This window comes from Hyalella azteca, unplaced genomic scaffold (assembly GCF_000764305.2).
Source record: "Hyalella azteca isolate HAZT.00-mixed unplaced genomic scaffold, Hazt_2.0.2 contig15351, whole genome shotgun sequence".
In the NCBI taxonomy this organism is placed as follows: Eukaryota; Metazoa; Arthropoda; class Malacostraca; order Amphipoda; family Hyalellidae; genus Hyalella; species Hyalella azteca.
The window spans coordinates 13764-36563 of record NW_025945207.1 but is presented as its reverse complement, the minus strand read 5'-3'; the positions used below and the strand labels follow the sequence as shown (position 1 = coordinate 36563).

At 36.8% G+C, this 22800-nt stretch overlaps 1 protein-coding gene across 1 annotated transcript in view; it reads right to left on the bottom strand.

Annotated features, from left to right (window-relative positions):
* Positions 1-19: 19 nt before the first annotated feature.
* LOC108667131 (son of sevenless homolog 1) overlaps positions 20-22800 on the bottom strand; it is a 26385-nt gene continuing 3604 nt past the window's right edge. Inside the window, exons 2-26 of the mRNA XM_018154117.2 lie at positions 16828-16947; positions 16405-16548; positions 15818-15901; positions 15430-15510; positions 14900-15067; positions 14052-14246; positions 13513-13731; positions 13015-13163; positions 12518-12651; positions 11853-11947; positions 11385-11457; positions 10934-11057; positions 10079-10232; positions 9428-9535; positions 8657-8838; positions 8223-8379; positions 7441-7755; positions 6835-7017; positions 6395-6524; positions 5837-6003; positions 5162-5278; positions 4537-4885; positions 4077-4163; positions 3335-3504; positions 20-2842 (exon numbers count right to left, since the gene is read on the bottom strand). Of these exons, the coding sequence (XP_018009606.1) occupies positions 2291-2842; positions 3335-3504; positions 4077-4163; positions 4537-4885; positions 5162-5278; positions 5837-6003; positions 6395-6524; positions 6835-7017; positions 7441-7755; positions 8223-8379; positions 8657-8838; positions 9428-9535; positions 10079-10232; positions 10934-11057; positions 11385-11457; positions 11853-11947; positions 12518-12651; positions 13015-13163; positions 13513-13731; positions 14052-14246; positions 14900-15067; positions 15430-15510; positions 15818-15901; positions 16405-16548; positions 16828-16947 (4257 nt within the window). The 3' untranslated portion in view covers positions 20-2290. The remainder of the gene's footprint in view (positions 2843-3334; positions 3505-4076; positions 4164-4536; positions 4886-5161; positions 5279-5836; positions 6004-6394; positions 6525-6834; positions 7018-7440; positions 7756-8222; positions 8380-8656; positions 8839-9427; positions 9536-10078; positions 10233-10933; positions 11058-11384; positions 11458-11852; positions 11948-12517; positions 12652-13014; positions 13164-13512; positions 13732-14051; positions 14247-14899; positions 15068-15429; positions 15511-15817; positions 15902-16404; positions 16549-16827; positions 16948-22800) is intronic.

Below are 22800 nucleotides of genomic sequence, written 5' to 3'. Positions count from 1 at the left end.
TTTAAGAATAGTTAACACAGTTTATGCTACCGTTTATTTCACGACTTTCACAGCAGGTGTACAATTTCATTTCTAGATAATCTTATCGGTTCTTGTCTTTTTCATGTCATGAAAATGATAGGCTGCCTGGCACTGGTAAATCGATTCTAGCATTCAGACGGCAAGGAAGTCCTGGGAAGTATTCGAATGTTCGACATGCCAAGGGCTGTGATCTTATAGGCGAATCAATGTGATGAATCGTTTCGAAACACGAGATCATCGCCAGAATGTCTGCAGTCAATGACATGCCGTGGAACATTAATTAGGGTTAATTTCTATAAGCTCGATTGTAGTCGACATTTTACTGACATGGCTCAGGGAATTTTACGTAGTAATCCTCCATGACTATAGTTAACTATGACGCCACAGTATACCAAGAACTGCGGGCAACTGTACAATATTTACAGACTATCTGGATTCTAATCTAAAATAGCATTTTAATATGTATGTAGGAATATTGATCTTAAATTGTAGCGTATGGCATGAGGAGTGATGGGAAAGGGTAGCTGTACAGCACCTACATTCAACCCGTGTTGAAAGTTCTCGAATTGTGCAGATATTCTGATTTTCAAGTTGAAAATTCAAGACCTCGTTGATGAGCAATTATTTCACGCGGACCAGTGAAATAATTGTTAATGAGGAGCCGCGCCCTACCTCTTCGCGCGTGCCTGAACCGCAAGGCGGTTGACATTGATCAAGACTAGTCAACAGAATATCACAAATGCCAACCATGGGAAGGTTCTTTAATGGTATAGAGTGAACGCATCAAGTTGGTAACTGACCTGAAGGATAACCTGCCGAGATCACAATACGCAAGGGGGTTGTGCAACGTCGACTTTATCAATCAGGATTTAAAGCATTAATATTGAGGATATTTCGAGGTCGCAGTAAGCGGACAACGTTTTCAGCAGAACTACAATTTAGTTCAGCAAGAACCTCTTACGTGGAAATATGATCTCGCCAATGAAGCGCCAACTCAAAAGCGCTTCATGACTGTCATGAAATAAAATGCAAGGCCGGCACAGGTGCAAACGTTCGCAATTATGGCTTCATTTCGCCAGCTGGAACTCAATAGCAATTCTCTTATCCGTTTGCCAATGAAATTCGTGAAAAAATATCTCAAAATTAAATTATGCCAGTGCAAAAAGCTGAAATACGAGTTGAAGGTACATACTAAGCAACGGATGTGGAATAGTAATCATGTGGTAACTTCCGCAGAAAATATTAAAAGATAATAGAACCAACCTCTTATTTGACGCGACTAATTGCAGGTATTTCAGCAACCGAAGGCAACATAAATGTGGTCCGTGAAATTGTTAAGTAAAGGTATATCAGGTACGTAAGGAAAGCAATTGTGTACAACAGAGCAATAAGTAATAATGGGCAGTAGAACGGATGCACAGACGGAAAACATGATCGCCATTTAAGCATGACTAAGAAGTCTGGTAACGCAGCGATATCAGAACACACCACCATATTGCACGACTGAAAAATCAACAATAATCTTTCGAGACGGCACAAAGATAACGAGTAGATCGAGTGACCTCTGCAACAGAGATCATGGATTCTTACAATATAAAAATTCATCGAAAATTCAGGATGAAAACTTCGAATTAATTAAATAATTATAATAGCTGACATATTATACCGATTGATTTCAATGTACTGAAAGCAAGTTTAACGAAAAAAACACCGTTTTACAATAAATTATTCACATCACGTACACATGATTCATTGTCGGTAAAACGTATGGAGAGTCGCATGAGCTAAAAATCAACAAAAATCGTGAAAAATAACAGGCAAGATTTTTTTTTCAGCGAAAACGTGTCAAAGATTTAGCATGCGACAACAGAAGCAATGTATATGACATAGGATACAGTACAAATGTCGAGAGAATGCATGATGGCTTCACTGCACACAGCTGCAGTTTGCATGCATATGGCAACTATTGGATAGGGGTTATAGCTGTGAGAACACACAAACTGCTCTGTGAGTTACTTCAATGACAACACTCGTAGCAGATTGTGTTCTACAGCTTAGGCGACAGACAACAGCTCTGTGTTTTAGGAGCAGTGATGACAAACAGCAGTGTGTGCTACATAGGTGGCGGTAAACACAACAGCTCTATGATACAGCAACTACAACACTGGCAGCTTCGTGTGCAACAGCAGTAATAACACAACGGCTCTGTGTGATCCAGCATCGACAGTTGCGCGTCTTACAGCCGTGGCAACACTGGCAGCTGCGCGTGTTACATCTGCTGCTCAGCGAACGCAGACGTTGGACGCAGTAGGAGCGGTAGCCGTGGAGGCGGCGTGGGCGGTCCGTCATCGAGCGGCGGTCCTCCGTTGGTTGTGTGTCGCCGGGACAGCGGCGGCGCCGTCAGGTCTATGGAAGGAGTTCGCCGCCGCGTCAACGGAAGGTTCGATAAAGCTGCCGTGTCGTTGATGGAAGAGTTGCCGTCTACGATAGGGTGGTGTGGTGATGGGGGAGGAGGTGGGTGATGTTGGGAAGGTAAGTGGAATGATGACGAGCTGCCGCTGGTGTGGTGTGCCGTCGGCAGCGGCGGGAAGGCAGACCTGTGTTGATATGGTGGAGGGTGGAGAGGCCGTGGTGGGTGCGTGGAATGTACAGAAGGTGGAAGCACGGGAGGATTGTATGAGAAGTGAGTAGTGGAGGTGTGGGAAGCTGAAGATGGGGGTGGGGGGTGGTGCTTGTGGGAGAGTGTAGCTGTCCGTGGAGGCAGGGGAGGGGGAGTCACGTCGCGTGGGGGGAGTTCAGGGGCGTCTGGAGCTTGCTGTACCTGAGTGGATAGTTTGGTGATAAACTACAAGTAGTAAAAAATACAACATTAAATATTTCAATAATATTATTGCTTTTTTAATGAGAAAAACGACTAAAAACCAATACTCAGCGCTTATAACATGACCTATCTCAATTAAATCAATGTAATTTGGGTTGAACTTGATAATTAAAGCTTAAATTCGAAATAAGAAAAGACTTACCATGCCAAATCGAACTAATTCGAACACTGCAGATGAATAAATGGAAACTACGCTTCTGGCTTTTGATCAAAATCAATTACTGAAACTTATGAACGAAATTACTGAAACTTATATGAACGAAATACAATTGGTGTTTGAGCGAGGAAATTCCAGTGCATTAAAGCAAAAGAATAAGTCTAAATTCTTATGTGTTCTAATGAGACGGTCTATGTGGTAACCTGAAATGATTTAATGAACAAATTATTATTCATATAAATATATAGTTTCTCAATTGTTATGTTCTGTTTCACCTTGGGTGATGTATCTCCTAAGGAAGTTTCTCTTCGCCGTGGCGGCACTCGTGGGGGGAGAGGAGGTGGGGGAGCAGCGTCACCAGTTAGGGGGCCGGGGGTCAGCGGGGGAGGGGGCAAGAATGGAGGAAGAATGACACTAGAAGTATCCCCTCCTAGCCGAGCCATGCCTGCAAAACGAAGAAATAATCTTACGATGAGCCTTTTCATTAATACTAATTGCAGGCAGAAAGAAGTGATCCTTGTGGCTAATAGGTGAGCTTGATATTTCAGATACATTACACTCACTCATACATAAGGTTTCCTTAAATTTGAAATTTAAATATTTTAATAAATATATAATAATAATTTATCATAATAATGAATATTTTAATTAATAAGTTCACACATAAAATTAACTGAAGCATTTTAACTTGAGCTGCTAATACGTTGTTGTACTCCTCAAATACTTCTTAAATTTAAGAATTTGTGTATTTCTGGACGCAGCTGTTCACAGATTGGCTACGAATAGGTGATTTGGGTTGAGTGTCTTACGGGTAGAAGGAATCATAAGCAAAAAGTTAGCTCTCTTGACGGCCTAGGGTGCAACATTTTTGTTCTGCACCGACTTTGTAAGAGAGTTCATGATCAGAATATTTTCGACATTGCAGAAGTTGAATAAGAATTTAATGTGCAGTGAAGTCTGAAATGTTGATGGAGTTATTTATTATTCTGTTAAAACGAATCCATAAACGAAACTTACCTGTTGGAAGTGGACCGATTTCAACCCTGGCAAAAACAGAGTCTTCTTGATTCACGGCACGATCGCGAAACGAGTGCGGCAACGTGCCTGAAAGAAAGCACATCATATATTAAAATAAATTGTTCATGTCAGACTATCTGAAATGCTTCACTTAAGCAAGTAAATTATGATTGGTTGATAACTAGCCGTGAAATTGACAGCAGGAAAATTATATTCTGGTTGCAATTGCACACATTTTCAAACAACACATTCAAACCTTTGAATAATCACGTTATATCAACCATGAAACTTGGATAATCTCAGAGTTTCATTTCCTTGTCTGTCCTAATGTTTAATTTATCTATATTGTACACAGGAGCGTGAAAGTGCAAGGCGAATCAGTATAATGCTGCAGTGTTGGCTCATGTGAAAACCCTCGATTATTTCACGACAGCCAAGGCGATAGATGAGAAAGACTAACCTGAGTGGCTAAGTGCAGCAACATTCGCCTGAGAGGAAGCATGCGTCAAAGTGTCAAGGGCAATCGAGGCCAGCGAGGCACCGTGCGGCAACGTAGAGGCTGATCCAGCCATGTTCAGGGATGACATCATGGAGGACGATGAGGTAGGGGTGGTGCTGGCGGCGGGAGGAGGGGTGCAAGGTGTAGATGGAGTGGTGGGGGTGAGCTGATGTGGAGTATCTTCTCCGCCGTCTAATCCTTGGCTCTCCTTGTGAGTGGAGAACACGCTGGGCAGGGGGTTAGGCAGCGAACGACTGTTGCGAGGCTTGATGCCTGGAGACTTCAATGATAAATGTGGCCACCGTCGCTCCTGTGCATAAACGCAATCTAATGAACAATGATGCTTTTTGAAATTCAACATAGAAACTTGCGCATGGTTGACTTCAATAATAATAGGTGAATGATGAACATTGAACAATTTAGATGTTGATTTGTTGTTGATCAAAACAAAACGATGAAATTGTATTAATAAAGTTTTAGTATTTGAAACTAGACTTTACATATCATTCTCGTTCAGAGGATTTAAAATTTTTTATATCAAGTATACATTAAAATCTCAGGCAAGAACATCAACAATGAATATTACCTTTATAAGTGGCTTTCTTAGATTCCGGGGTTCAATTTCCGTAGATTTATTATAAAGATAGTTATTGATGTCACCGTCACTCATGCCTTCGAAAGGATCCAAGGTCTCGAGAAAGTTCTGAAGAAAACAAATATCATGAATGCAGATTAGATTATTTTACAGGAAAACAAAAAAAAAAAACGCATTGAAACACACGAGAACATATGAAATTGTTTCAACTTTTAACAATGTTGGTAAGTCGAAAACGCACAGAAGTCTTGTTGGCAGAAGTAACGACTAAATAGTCTTGACAAATTCTTGTTGGCAGAAATATACCGGTTGAATTCTATTTACCGCTACAGCATCGAATAACTTTAAAAACTATTCTACTCAAATCTTCTTATGTACCAGTAAAAATGCTTATTACTGCAAATCTGTTATGTAGAATAAATTACGCACACTGAATAATATAAGTTTACTAATATGTAGATATTTACAGCAAGAAGGAAACGTTTGATTGATTAGGGCCAATGAAAATGTCGTGACACAAAAGCAGCTTCCGCGCGGCTACCACCACACGAAAGTCTCTGTGAGCTCGCATAGTTTTTGAAAGTATTCATAGGTTAAAAAATAACAAAAATAGAATAGTAAGGCTAAAATGGTGTTGCAATCACAACAAAAGTGAACAGTACTCACCCTGATGTTAGGCTCTATCTGCAGGCAATAGGATTGGTTTTGGTACTGCTGGATCTCGCCGGTGATTTCAGCAACTTTCCGACGCTTGCTGAAATTGACGAGGTTGTGGGGAAGCAGAGAGTCGGGGTTGCCCACTTCGATGTGCATGATATTGGTGAGGTACATGCCTGGAAATAATCGAGATATTTTTAAGGGTTGTCGAAATACAATGTATGGGACGTCACCTTTGATTAATGGGCGGAGCATGTATGAAATATGCAGCGGACCACGATTTTCAAGTTTTCAATGTTCTATGAATTAATTTTACAATAGAAGGAAAACTATGATTATTATATATATGAAGAAGTTATGTTCAAACTGTTATTTGGATGCAAATAATTTTTACTCTCTACAGTATTACTGAAAAATTGTCTATGAGATAGCTAGCTATTTGAGTAGAAGAGAATTAAGGAGGTTTATTGATTTTATTTTCAAAAAATTTCTAAGAAGACTGCTGATCAAAATCAATTACGTTACCACGATGATATAAGTGCTTAGAGAAAAGAACACATGACTTACCAAAGAAGGGAACACAAGGCGGGTTGATTGAACGCAACTTTTCAAGATATTTTTTACAGTGATTCTTGCCAAGTTCCATGGCTTCTTCATAGACGGACTTTTGAGTTACAGGCATCCGACGTTTTACCTCCTGGGCATAGAAAAGGAAATTTAATTTCTTTTATACATTGCTGCTTCCATCATCAAGAAGGCAGACAGTGGGCAGTCAGCGTATCAGGGATCAAGGAAGTTAAGAAAACATCCAAGCAAATGGGAATACAATTAGAATACACTTCATCTGAGTTATACTGGCAGATAATTATAGCAAATAATATCAGCTATTTAATAATAAACAAATATAAGGGATAACATGATGAAGTATTTCGTTATCACGGAAATATTGGATGAATATTTTCGGGAGATCATTAATGAACACAGAACAACGAGGGCAAACAACTGACGGCTTTGGTGAGCTCAAGTCTGTGTACAGAGGCCGACTCCAAGGCGCTGCTCATTTCGAAGAGGCCACTGAAGTTGTTCAGGTCGTGGAACATAATCATGATCTCCACAACTCTGCTCATGGCCGCCACGCGTTCCTCAAAATTCTCGCAGTCGATGATGCACCTCATGACCCACCGAGTCACCTAAAAAAACGTGTTACGTAAGACGGTCGGCAAAATAGAATGTTTAATTGCTACTGATAATACAGAAATAAAAGCGTGCCAGATATGATCGTCGGCAACATAGAATGTTTCATTGCTACTGATAATACAGAAATTATCAGAAAATGTGACGGAATAAGAAATCACCTTGATAATTTTGATCTTTTGTGTGCTGAATAATGCCTAGGATAACTCAACAAATTATTAATAGTTAAAAAGTCTCTATACATATCATAGAAATCAATTGAAACAAATACTTCAAGTTGAGGATAAGCTAAATGAATCGAAATAACAATAAAAACAATATAGCTCTTATAGACGCAAATTGAAAGCAGAAATAATAACCACTTCAAAGCTTTGGAGTGCAAAAAACCTTCTGTTTTTATATCGTTGAATATTTCCCACCTTGTTGGTATGGTGTATCATCTTGAGTAAGTTAGGGGAGCGTTGTTCTTTATCTTTCTTGGTCCAGGCATTGCCGACGAGTTCCGAGGGTTTGACGCTTTTGTACAGATCGAACTCGAGCAATGTGAGTTGTCTGGCGATCTCAATTGGATGCAACATAAGTAAAGGCTTGATGAGGTCCCCTGTGGCTGTGATTCCTCCCACTGAGGCAGGTAGGATGTTCTCCCAATCCTTCTCATCTATCCGCATGTGATGTTTTGGAGACGGTGGAGTGCGGTTCTGACTAAATGTGATCTCACGAGGCTCCTCATTACGCTGCGCAGAAGTAGAAATGCATCAGAGTTGAATACAATTAAGGACAACAAGCTAATAAGAAAATTGCTGGCATAAAGTAACATATTAAAATACTCGTGTTTCTCTTTCAAGTAAAAAAATTAGTTACAGATGAGCAAAGCTTCAAATGAGATTTATAAAGAGACAAAAAAATAGGGCACGGGATACCGTATCACTTGATTTTACTTCCAGCAGTCATATGTAGTCAATAAATAAAATTTGAAGAAATATTTCAGCTCAAAAATAAATCGATTTTTGACAGCCAATGATCAAATCTAGGAACGAATTAAATTGAAAAAATTAAATTCTGATGTCAGATATCAATAGTTAAGATCCATTGAATTTCAAAGCGTTTAGGGAAAACTGTTCTCATAAATTAAGTACGTACAGAGACACTAAAATTTTCCGAGATAATTTTGAGTGAATGAAAAAGAACTATCTTTACTCACCTTTCTATGAATAATTTTAGTGATGGAGAGCACCCATTTCCTCATGCTCTTGCCCTGCACGCTTTCTAAGAAGTCGGTGAGGTTCTTGAGCAGCTCAGCATCGCGGTCGAAGTCGTAAAAGTGATAGTCCACCCAATGTCGTAAAACATTTAAAACTCTGCACATATGCCATTAATAAGAGGTAATTAGCGCGTTACTGTGCAAACTTACTGCATTCAATCACAGTCAATTAGGTGATTAATATTTTAATAAATATTGTCAGACATGATATATAAAGCTATGACATGAAAACCAGGTGATGATGCCTTCTGGTTTAAGCCAATTAAATTTAATCACAGTCAAGTAGGTGAAGTTTCATTAAATTTTAGTAAATTTAGAGACACTTGTATATAATCAGGGAAATGACATTTTCTAAATACGGGGGTGGGACGCACCTAAACTGTACGGGCTGGGCATATTCCTTCCTGAAGCGCTTGACGCCCTCTCTGTGCAGCAGCGCTGTGTTGGAGTCCTCAGGGGTGGCGCCCTCTAAGCAACTCATGTTCTCCGCGTCTCCAGACCCGCAGCAGTCCAGCTCGGGGATGGCGAACCGTTTCTTTAGTAGCTCCAGTAGTTCCTGAAGAGTGAAAATTTTAAATCACGCGCCATTTCGTCACGGTTGCTACATGAAATTCACGAAAATTGCATTACAGCCTTCGCGAGGGTTATAATCTTTTATTGCCATCATTAGCAAGGAAATAGCACAAAAACATTTGCAAAAGTTTTAATGTTTTGTTTAAATCAAGAAAATTTCACGAAAATTTTCAAGAGTTTCACTCCTGCATTGCAGTCATCTAGTTACCATCATTCAAGTTCAGTGCACCACCATACATTGCCCAGAAAATTACTCAGTTTAATCAGGTTGCCGTTTGCTTAACACCTCAATCAACGAGCTACCGGGTTACTCAACGCTTAATTAAGCACAAAAAAAAATGAAATTTCACTTAAATTAACGTAGATTTTTTTTCGATTGCCTCAATGCATCTAGATCAAACATATACCTGCACAAGTTAACGTTCACACGTTGTTCCCTATCACCATTTGTGCCTTTAACCCCCGTGCCTTATCTGTCGCAAATTTAAATTGGACACTGTATAAATTAGCTCTTTATGGCGACCGATTATTATATTTTAATCTAGAAAAATGAATGAGCAAGAGTAACTCACGGTGGGCGAGCAGAAACTTCTGTAGGTGGTGAGGAAGGTGCGCACAAACATGGGGTCCGCGTACATGTGATACGTCAATCGCTCCACCAACTTGATTAAAGTCGCTCCCTGAAATCAAACACAAGAATCAGAGAATGACGAGATTTTTAAAGAAGCACAAATTAGTGGAAAATCGTGAACCAAGAGATAGTAGCAAGTGGGTTGCAGCCATAATTAAAATTTATATTGACCTCAATTTCAGAAGACACAAGAATATAACTTTAGTGTATTTTCATACCCTCGAAAGAAATTTTAGAGCCGAAATCACACTCTGAAATTGAATAAATATTATTGAAGATTTATCCGTAGATAAACTACTCAAATTTTTCATAATTAACCTAATCAAATTCCTATGCTTGATCATAAAATAGAAATTTTTGAAGTCAGTACTCAGATTAAAAATAATCTATCAGAGAACTAATATAATCCCAAAAAACAGCACGAATAAAAAAATGAATAAAATTTAGTATACATTTGCAAATGCATAACTATTTTGAAGGCGCAGTTGTATTAGTTGTAATTCTTCATCCATTTAAAAATATCATAAATTTATAAATATCATCAACTTATAAATATGATGAATTTATAAATATTTGTGACAGGGCGCATTACCTTGATGAGAGGAGTTGCCTCCTTTCTCTCCTCTATGATGATGTTCTCCTCCGAGTCCTGTACACTGAAGGGATACACCTCAGGATCAGGGAGCTGCAGAGGATGTTGCTTCTCTTCCTCCAGCAGGATACTGTCTAATGCACGTTCTAGAGGCCTGCACAGAAAAATTAAATAATAACTAAACAAAATCAAATTTAAAAGAACATCAAAAGCAATTTCAGCATATAAGTGGCAGGTTAATCATGAGACATACGAACATGTACAACATTTTATTATGATTTGAATTTGACACCATGTCTGCTCAAGGAAAGAACTAATGTCATAACGTATTGATATTGATAATGATAGTGTTGAGTATTTACCAATATACATTTATACAGTATGAATACCTAGAAAATTGGGATAACAGGGACATTTTAGAATAGAATAGAATAGAATAGAAGTGTCGGCGTTGAAGAAATAGGTCCACGGCCTGTTGCCGATTCTTGAACTTTTCGTGACTTGATTCACAAGGGATCCGGCCTTTGGAACCCGATCTTTCCATAACTGACGATTGATTGAGATAGCTGCTGGACTTATTGCCTGGTCCGTAATTTGCTAGGCATTTTAAGACTGAACATATGCTCCTGCATAGCTTCGTCTAGTCTGTTTTTGAAGATGTTCATACTCGGAGCTTCAACGATGCTATCAGGGAGGCTGTTCCACATGTCGGTGACTCGAAGCGAGAAGAAATGTTGTCACATGGATGTGTTTTGCAATGGTGTACACCAAAACTCAAAAAATACATGTAACAATGAAAAAATGAAATAACAAAAGAAATTAAATCACAATGAGACAATTTTCTGCTGCACTGACCCTCTGCAGCGGATCATGACGAGAGCAGCCATCCAGTTGTGCTTGTCCTGTGCTGACCTGGCCACTAGCAAGGCACTTGACTGCGACTGTCCTTGTGGCACCACCTCAAACGCGTGCCCCACTTCTGCTCATCAGCAATATAATGGTAATGATAATAACCTAACAAAAATTTTATCAACATTTTCAACAGTATTTTAGTATTTTTTAATATCAAGACGAGCATTATGGTTTACTATTAGGAGGTCTACATTTGATACGTGAAAACTCATTACTGCAAATGGAGGGAACCAATAACAATATGGAGTGGATTCATTGTACTTTATTTTACTGTCGTAACAAAAAATAAATTGTATTGATCACCTACAGGATTAAGTTAGTTACCAAATTTGAAAATAATAGGAAAGCCTATGAAACAAAAAAATATATGCATACAATAATTTGACATTCTCACCATCTGTATCTTCTCTGTCGACGATGTCAATATTTTTGATGACATACTTCTCCTTGAAACGAAAGCTGCCGACCTGCAGAACAGAGAAAAGTCAATTCTTACCATACCAGTGACAACAATGATTGTAATGTTATAATTATTATCATCATACGAGTGGTCTCATTATCATAGAAATCTATTTATTTTTCATTCCTCTTGACGCCGTTTAGCATTAAATTTTTTCAGACACTTGGTGTTTTGGCCTTCAAAAAATGCAATAAATTATTCTCAATTGAATATTATAATAGTATTTTAAATTTTCCATAGCAGCACCAAAATATTTCTCCAAAACTCTAGGTTTCAGATGATTAGAGAGCAACAAAATATCACTCAGAACAAAAGTACACTAGATATTCATGGTTTTTCATAGAAAATGAATCAGTCAGTGACTCAGTGCACATAAAATGTGGATCAACATCAAAGACCCACCTTGTGTTGTTTACACAGGACAATGAGACCATCAAACAGGAAGACGTGGCGGTCAGTCTGTTTTTTGCTGGGATAGCCAAGTTTTAAATCGCCCTCTGCAAACATTCATAGGCAAACATTCATTAGATATAAATATTTGAATTACATACCATTCAATATCACATTCCCAAGCATGATCAAAACAAGAAACGTGTGTTCATAGATCGTTTAATGAATTTTAAACAATATAAATACCTCAGCAGCCAACAGCTACTTTTGAAAAAAAATTCTTCTGAGATCTCGCTGATGAGTGGTTGGTAGAAGAACGCAACTTTTTTCCAAATTCTCATAATGACATCACTAAGAAAGCAAAAGATTTTTACTGCATTTTTAATTGATATTTACTAGTTGCATGCAGCAGCCATGAAAATGAAAAACGCTCACAAAGGACATTGATCATATAGCAAGATTAATCAAGGAATCAACTGAAGACATTTTTAACCATGATCACTTAATAGCCTGCATCACAAGTTTACAAAGAATTTAAAAACAAAGATTTCACAGAGGTATAGTGAATTTTTGTGCAATGATTTTTTATTTTTAAATTTCTCATAATTCCTTTTTTTTTGTGCTATCTTCTTTATTTTTAAATTCCTCGAGAGAGAGACACTGAAGCAGCTACCCACCAAGTATGAGGCTGCTACAGCACTGCGCTATGTCCCTGCCCTCCCAGCCCTCTATAGAGCGCTGGGTCTCGTTCAGCTTCAGCAGCGCTTGTTGTCGACGTAACGGACCACTTGCGCGTACATTCACTTCAGACCTGATCCAAGAATATAAGTGATATACGAGGCAGTTTAGTTGATAGTCCCATGATTATATTAGATCTTTAAATTTAAAAAAAAATAAGGAAAATTTTTATCAATTGCCATCATGAAAGCGACTCGGTAGAAACGGCAATAAAACAAATGCATAAAAATGAGTCAGGAATGACTTATAAGAAGATGATAACCTGATGAATATAACTATCTTTATTTGGGTAATGAGAGAAAGAAACTACCTATGTGTAGAGGACCAAAACCAAAACCTCCAATATGCAATGACATACAAAAATCCATTGAAAATATAAAAAACTAATACACAAAATATACTTGGATGATAAAACAGGAAATACTATGATACTTACGCCTTCCTGCGCTTTAGATGAAGTGGAGCATCAGGAGCCGAGACAATTCTTTCCAGCTGGTTGACGAGCGGGCATAGGAGCCCTTTAACCTGCTCCAAGCTCTCGCTGTTGCTGCTGTCACCAACGCTCTCGGCACACAGCGTTAAGTCCTGGAAATATGAATCAAAAACAATATTAATGATTTATAACAACAATCATAAACAATATTAATGATAAATTAGATATACATCATCTGAGTGCAACTTCAACGAAGAACTATTTTGTCAGTGAGTATTAAATAGTTGCTCTGTCAAGTGATATTCTACTGAAGAAGCCAGCCATTTTAGAGAGATTGTACTTAAGCCTCATGAAGAGGTTTTGGTTCGCACAACTCATAAAATGTAAGTTCATCATTTTGCTATCAATACCTTTGAGTATTCGATATTTTCATTCAAAGACAGTAAGGTAATCAGCTATCCCAAAGTTAAATATTTGCTAACGATAGCATAGAAAACATACCTCTATGTATTTCAGATCAGTGAAGACATGAAGCACAGGTAAGTGTAGGAGACGAGGTAAGTAGTAGAGCACGGCATCCCTGAAGCTGCCACCATAGGAGATATTAGAAAGAGCGTCCCACACCTCAGGTGATCTGACCAGTTCCTGTACCGCAGTCTGACATCGGTCGCCGGGCACCACGTCAGAGCAGTATCTTAGATACACGTCGAACTCCTCGCCCTGTAAAAACAAACACACCCTCAGGACACCGTTAACTGTCACTAAGAGGCAGCTGACAAAGGTAATTTCTATGTTTAATTATGTAGAAATGCCTACTGAAGATTTAGTAGTGATAATTAAACTTAATGATTTCAGCTGTTTAGAAGTGGCTTATCATTGGGATAGTACGTTTTTTACAGAAAATTCAGGATGAAACAGTTCCTACTTCAAGCCCCAAAAAACCTTTACATAATTAAAAAGTGGGTGTTTCGAAAAATAACTGTAGATGACACACAATAATACGACATGCGTCCAGAATTTATACAACAATGGGTTCTCACCTCAGCCAGTTCCTCAAAACAGCTGCCGATAGCAGGCGATTCATTCTCTTTTGTGACCTCTATGGTGTCTTCAAGAGAGCCTAATAAATTCACACTAAAATCATACACTTCGTCAATGTTGGAAAAAATATCATCCAAAGTTTTCCGATGACAGTCGCGCACACTTGGGATCTGAAGAAGTTTCTTCCGGAAAACCTGAAATTCAAAGAAAAATTAACCACACTGTATTATGAGCTCAAGTTTTCCAGATATTACCATCAATTTGAACTTGTACATCACAACTAAGACTAAAAACTTATCAAAAAAGAGAAAAACGGAGGTGAATTAATCGAACATTATTTGTACTTGATGACAGGGTAACATGCTTTACAGCTAGTGGGCACAGGGTTTAATAGTAACCACCAGATTCCTATTACTATCAGAGATAATAGGAAGATTCCTATTATCATAGATAATAGTAGATCCTGGTACGGTCAAGTGAAACACTAGAAAAATAAAGACCTTGTAGTATCTCAGTCATAAAAGTGCGTTCCTCTTGATAGCCTCTACAACCTCAAGATAAACTTCAGCATCTATCACTAACAGAAAGAAGACTGAAGAAAAATTATTTCAGGTTAGAAGAATGAATTCTAAACCAAACTAAATGCAAATTTAGAGATCTATATAATAAGTAATATTTTGTTTTCCATTACACAATGTGTGTATCAAATTTTTTTACAGCCAATATACATTTTAGTATGATTGTAGCATATGAACATAGAGAATGGGTTTACACAAATCAAGCTCCCAAAAAATAGGACGAAACATCAATGTAGGAGCTACAAGAACCGTTTTTGGCTAAAACTTACTTTAGATATTAAGTTTAGTTCCCTAATATACGATTTTTCATGTTCAATGAGATCTTTGACAAGCTGGTCATAAGTTAAGGAAGTGTCGCCTCTCAGCAACGGTTCTTCACATATGCTCGTCTTGGGTATGTCACCATTCTCACTTTGGCACAGCAGGTCCATCAGCACCTGCAAGTAAAAGATAAAATTTTTACCCTCTTACAAATATTAATAATATTATACACAAAAAATTCACCAATAATTATCAACAGCTTTCTTCTTCAAGTTTGTGTATTTTCAACTTACAATTGAACATCCACTAAATTTTCAATGTATTATAACCACGATGGTATAGGAAAAATACTAAAGCTGAAATTCTTCAACAATCTTAGGAAAAGTTTTCTTTCAAAAAGAATACCTATGTTAGGTTTTCTTGCAAGGGCAAGTTCCAAGACTCAAATTTCAATGTTAACATGATAATTTAGGAGGCAATAAGAATTACAATTCCTAACATCAAGTAAGAAAAGAATCACTGTAAATTTTGAGCTCACTTGATCAGCACACATTGCTGTTCTGATGTCTGCCTGAGTGACTTCTTTGCCTTTGATGTCAGTTACATAAATGTTGGCCAGCTGCACACATCGGGTGGAGACATTAGCATGTATTTTGTCAAAAAAGCCTTTGGATGGAATGTATGAAATTATGATTTCCAGAGACGGTAACATTGCTCTATTAATCCTAGGAAATAATTTTTGAATGCCTTATAAAGGAAAAAAAAAAAACAGAAATTATATATACCTATACAATAACCTGGACCAAAATTTGAAAAGTGTGCCAGGTTTCACAAATAAGTTCATGGAAAATATCTATAAATCTATTATGTTCCAAACAGTATAAGTAAAATGGAGTCTGCTTAGGCTTGAAATTAGATTAACTTACTCTTAATATCTCTAAGGACACATATTCCAAGATGGCACTCATATACAGCGTTACTTGCATGTCGATTCTGCTCTGTAGTGCTTCCTGCAGAAAGAGAACCCATACATCAAAAGATGAAGTAAACACAGGAAATCTCAATTACTATTAATGCTCCATTTAAACGAAACTGTCAAAGAAATGCAACAAATAACAATACTTTACTAGGAATTAGCACACTTTTTGTATGGGCCTATGGGGTAACTAATTTTTTCAAATAAATGAATTAAATTAATGAATAATGAATTGGTATAAAATCAATAAAAACCATAAATGGTTCAGAGAGAATCTTTCAATTGTCAATGGCATTTGGCCAAAGCTAATGCTTTGAAAAATTCTGATAACTATTTTGTAATAATTATTATTAAGATACTTTTTACCAAGTTATAAACTTTTACAGTTACCAGTATATGAAATATAAAGACATTTTGAAGAAAGAGAAGCCCAAACACCTTTACGCTGTTGAAGTACCTATACATATTCCTCATTAGATGTACAATGAAAATTTTGGCTTTCATTTAGTCACAAAGAAACTGCATTGACAGGAATACCTTTAATAAAGGATGCACTCTGTCTAGAGGCAACACAACAGCACTGCCCTTCTTCCTTCTGTTCTCAACTGCAGCCTGGGCATCACCTGTTGCCCATCTGTCAAGGGGACTGGGGAACACACGCATCACCCGGTCTTCCAGATCCTAAAAACAAGGATTTTTTGTATAGAAACAAGAGAGAAGAGCTACCTGCACATTTAATAATAATACAGAACAAGTACTCTGGTTCAAGTTTGATTTGAACTAAAATTTATGATAATAATTCTGATAATTGTGTGAAATAAGTTTGATAAAAGTATAAATTAATTAAGTATTGAAAATATTATACAGCTTGGACTGAAAATGAATAGACATCTACACCAAAGAGTACATGTATAGAGCATTACAATGATTTATCATTCCATTATGTATGAAAATATTTACCTGTACAGAGTGCGGTGGAGGGGAGGAACAGAGCATGGCCAGAACACGGAGCAGAAGGCTCTCCATATATTCAGCTCCATCATCGCTCAGAGTTAAATCACCATCCAGGGATTTCAACACCTGAAACAATATGCTAGATAGTAAACCATGTGAATATATAATTAGAAATTGGCCAGTTTAAACAAGAGTTCAGGCAAGACTCAAAGATTTTGTATAATAAAAAATGAAATTTATCACATTTTCATTCCCAATGAGGATCTGAAGATGGATTTTTAGTTCATGTAGCACAATATTTTGGCCTGATGTAATGTCACAGATGCACTAGAAAATGGCCTTCTTCTAAAATAACCTCTGTAAAATGCCAGTTAAGAATCTCACAGGTCTCAAGATACTTTTCTGATGTATCTATATGTTTAATGGATACCGTCAACCGGGGCTACTCGGGACAATTTCAAAAGTTTTTCATTCATAACTTCTTACCATGAAACACTTCATAAACAAGTTTAGCCTCATTTCAAAGCTCTTTGCAAGGGCTATCGCATAGCTTCTCCAAAAAAATTCCATATGCTATTCGTAAGATGCCAGAAGCAAAAAAAGTGTCCCGAGTAGCCCCGTTTGACGGGGCTACTCGGGACACTTGGAATAAAACTTAATTTTAAAACATTTGAAGCATGCAGAGCGTACTCATCCATTACTAACAGCACTCTGAAGTCCTCCTCTTTCATTGTAGATGATGTAGAGGTAGAATAAATGACATTTTCCATGATTTTTACTTGTTTTTTCTTTATTGATATGATATTACCATATACATTAATTACCGTATTATTGATGCAATATTACTGTATTATTGATGCAATATTACCGTATCCATGAACATGCCATTGAGCATTTACAACAACCTTGTCCACTACAAGCTTCATATCAGCAGCCTTATAGCATTTTTTCTGTACCTCTAAGCTTAGCTTACAGGATGGCTTGTAATTTCACACCATTTTAATCGGGTTAAGTGAATTTACTATAAAAAAATATTGTGAAAAACATACCTGAAACAGAAAGGAATGTTTCAGTGACAACTATCATATGTTTTGGAGAAATAAATCACAGTTTAGGTCAATTACTTTTCATTCTATGATGCCTGGTGCACAATTCTATATATGACATTCTATGCACAATTTTGTGATGATAGATGATGCACCAATTTTTCGATAAGTGAAAATATTTTTTTTGCTGAGCGAGGTAAATGTAATCAATATTTTTTGTTTTTAATCAATTTTTTCCTTAACTGGAGCCTTTGCTAACTGAGGTTCTACTGTAAATGTGTTTTTGGGGGTGTCCCAAGTAGCCCCGGGGGGTGTCCCGAGTAGCCCAGCCGTGCGGAAATTGAGGTATGCAAATTCCGCAAATAAAGTTTTCATGCTGACACTTGTCTGCCACTTTTATCTAAGTAAAATTTTTTAATATGGCAAATATTTTTTTTACTACAGACCTTAGCAGAAGTAACTTTTCAAAATATTGTTTTTCACAATTTTTTTCAGGAATTTTTCAAAGCTAATAAATGTAGTATTTTCGAACTTCCTTTATACTGCATAGATAGGAAAAATGTTGACGTTTACACCACTATATTTAGTTTTGCAATATTTCAATTAGTTTTGCTACTAAAACAGTTTTACGCCGTGTCAGAGGATTGTCCCGAGTTACCCTGCCCGTCCCGAGTAGCCCCGGTTGACAGTACAGTACCTCAAGCATCTGTGAGAAGCTTGAGCACGCACTTGAGATGGGACAAAAACACTATTCTTTCAAACAATTTGAGATGTTCCTATAACCTTGGCTTTTTCTCTGTTGTCAAAATCAAGAACGATGGTAAGTTTTGCATACAATTTTCAAAAATCACCCCCACAACATTATTATTTCCTATGATTTACTATGGAAAATTTTTCTGATATACCAGGTTGTCAAATCATAGCATCTGCGCAGCAATAAATTGGCATTTTCAGGGCATTTAATATGATATCCTCAACCTAAGTTGTTCCTAACTTCATTGTCTTGCATAGATATAGGCCTTAAAATATTTTTATATTTGTATTTTTGACAAAAATTTAAAAAGTTAAATAATTTTTAGTGAGTGCCATTGGGCCTAAAAACCTGGTTTTGGTATCAAAATGAGGAAACCTGTGCAGTGCATAGTCTAAACTGTAAATACAAAAATACAAAAAGAAGCTGTATATAACTTAGACAAAAAATACCAATGCATGTGGATAATTTAACTTGTTATAATTGTCCTTGCCTAATTTCTTCTGTGACAATCAAGAAATTACACATATGAAATGAACATGGATATGTGGACACTACAAGCATCAACACCTAAAGGCATTGTGAGAAGATAATACGTATGTCATAGCATAGCTGCAGCTTTTGCCAGCAGCAAGGATCAAACTATATACCTACCTATGGTTATTAATACACTAAAAACATTGCCGCCATGCCGCATGGCAGTATTGTTGCCGCACACCATGTTTGAACTATAACTAGTAACAGCGCATGGCAAATTGTTTTCCGACACTTCTTACTGTGCACCGTGCAGATTGAAAATGGAATATCATCAAATAGGGTAAAAAGGGACAGGCAGGGTAATAAGGGACAGTTCAACATTTTGTAGAAATGTTGTAGCAGCTAAATTAATTAAAATATTGCAAAACTAAAAATAGTGGTGTAAAGTTCAACATTTTTACTATCTATGCGGCATAAAGCAAGTTGAGAAATCATACATTTATTACCTCTAAAAAATCCCTGAAAAAAAGTGTGAAAAGTGAGATTTTGGAAAAGTACCTCTGCTAAGGTCTGCAGCAGAAAAAATATTTAATGCATTGAAAAATTTTACTTACATAAAAGTTGCACACTAGTGTTGGCTTAAAAATGTGATTGACAGAATTTGCCTATCTCATTGGGTGGTCATAAAAATGGTGGCCATTTCCGCAAAATGGGGTAATAAGGGACACCCCCCTGTGGTAATAAGGAACACCCGTAAAATTGCATTTACAGTAGAAACTTGGTTAGCAAAGGCTCCAGGTAATGAAAAAATCAATTAACAATAAAAAATTTTGATTACATTTACCTTGCTTAGTGAAAAAATTTTCACTTAATAAAAAATTACTGCATCAGTCATTACAAAATTGTGCATGGAGTCTCCAAAATGACAAAATTGTTAAATTTAAAATTTTTACCTATATGAGTGAGATCGTAAATCATCATAGGAGCTGTAAGAAAAAATGTGTTGTTTTTGATGTAAAAGAAGGTTTTTAAATTAAAAGAAATTCAATACTTGATTTTTAGAAATATGATGCTAAAATTAATGATCCATAGTACCGTATTAGAATTTAATAGACGTTACCCTTTCAGAATTAATTTGAAAAAGTTGGTATCTATTTAGAATTATAATTTACAAATTGCATACCATAAACTGGGGTAACTTTGACTCCCGGGGTAACTTTGACCACTTTTGGTTTTTTAACAAAAACCCCCAAAACTCAAAATCCATTTGACATAGAAAAATTTTGTCAATGGACATTAAAGACCTAATACTGAGGCTACGTAACACAATAGAAAGATTTAAAAAGTTTGCATATCTAATAGGTTAAAAAAATTAAAATGTGACCCACAAAAAAAAGCTATTTTTTAAAGCCTGTTAGAGTACCCCTTCCAATTTTTTTATTTTTTTTTGCAAAATAACTCCAGGTTTTGATGCATTGTAGTAGAACTCTTCTAGTTACATATGCAAAAGACAAATTTGAGAAAAGTGTCATAATTTGCAAATAGGGGGTGCTGCCCCCCCAATGGGGTAACTTTGACCATCTAATGGCAGCCGTGACGGGGTAACATAGACCGGCTTGAAAGTTAATATAAAATTACCATATATAACATATTTTATGTTTGACAGCCTATTTATGTTTTTTCTCTATGTTTCAGACTCTACAGAGTTTTATATATGGTAATTTTAACTTAATTTCCAAGCCAGTCAATATTACCGCATCAGGGCTGCCATTAGGTAGTCACATTTCCCTCATTATGGGGCGGCGCCCCCCATTTGCAAACTATGACACTTTCCTCAAGTTTGTCATTTTCATATGTAACTAGAAGAGTTCTACTACAATGCACCAAAACCTGGATTTATTTGGAGTTATTTTAGCAAAAAATATAATTGATTTTTTGAAATTACATAAAAACTATGAAAGGCAGGAGCCAGCAATTTATGGTGAGTGGAGCTAGAGTATAGGCCTGTATTTTGCATGTTTCAATTCAAGTTTAATTTAGCTAGTAAAAAAATGGCATCATTTATAAAAAAGTGGTCTAAGTTACCCCATTTTATGGTACAACTATTGTGGTAGATACATCGTCCAAGAGTTTCAATGCAAAGATTTTTATTTAAAGGATAATAAATTGATTTGCAATTGTTTAATCCCTCTTATGGATATAAATAAACATCATTTGCTTTATTTTAACCCTTTCACGGGTAAGTTACCATATATGATCACTTGAAATCGCGTCACAAAAAGCCTCACCACGGCTTCCTGTTTTTTTTTGAGGCATCCTTATAATGCCTCAGTCAATCACTAATTATCTGACCATCGTTCTATCTATAGCATCACCAACTGCAAAGTCCACAAATTTAAATATGAGCATTTAAATGAAGGTTTTGACTCGGACAATGGAACTGACGCTCTTTCCGCATTTTCTTCAAAAGGTGGAAGTATAAATATACCGTATATATTTATTCATTTTGGCAACTTGATTAAATTTAATCAAATTAAATTTTTATGTTTCTAATTTTTCATTTGCATAAACTGAATTTTAATTATAAAGAAAAATGTTGTGTCCTGATCGCATTTATTGAATTCTTCAAGTGCGATTTAAACCTTCAATAGGCAAAATTTGCAAAAATTCGTAGAAATAAATATATTGTATACTACTTCTTACTTTCTTGTAATGGTTTCTGAACTTTTAATTTCTGGATATTTCAATGCTTGCCCGCTAAAGGGTTAAAAGCGTTTCATAAATGAGCATTAAAATATTTACTATAAATAAACCAAGTCAAAGTAACAAAATAATTTGTTAGATTTATACAAAAATATTTCAAACCTCTATCACAGTGGTTTCCCAAACTTTTTCAGGCTGGCACCCCCTTTGGCCCCCTAGTGAATTTCTAGCGCCCCCAACAGACATACGCCACTTTCTTGAAATTTAGTACGCTGAAATTTTAATAGATAACAGTTAAACACATATGTTTTTCAGCTGTTTTAACAGTTTCAGCACTAGAAGCCAAGGACGTCACGGGCAAATGAATACGTGTACCAAGTTTCATCGAGTTAAGTTCATTAGTTTGAGAGATATTCCTTGATCGTTGAATTTGGAAATTGGCCGTGAGACCGGCCTCGAGTCCGGCCGTTAATTTGTCCGAGACGTACTAAACCAAGGAGAGCTAGGTTAAAAAAAAACAGAAAAAACATCACTGGTAGTCGTGTGCTGCACATGTTGTGTACAAATCGTCTAACAAACGTTCGAACTTCTGACATTTACTTCAGATAGCCCCCCCCCATATCGCCCCCCTATGGCCCTCTTCTTCCTTATCGCCCCCCAAAATCTTTCCAACGCCCCTAGGGGCCAATATCGCCCACTTTGGGAACCACTACTCTATCAGAAACAACATAATTAATCACTCTTTTGCACTAAATATACAAATGATAGTCAATTAGGGTAAACGCGGTATATTCCGACATCGTGGGTAATTCTGACACTTCTCAAAGCTTTTCCTTTACATTAAGCTTTTTCTTAGTTCCATGCATTTGTTGATGGTTGAAATAGTGACATCATACTTTTGCGCGCCATACTATTGCCAAAACACTAGGTCTGGGCCATCTGGCGGGAAAATGTTGAGATCCAAAGAGAGAGTGCACGTCACCCAGTGAGAACATCAAAAAA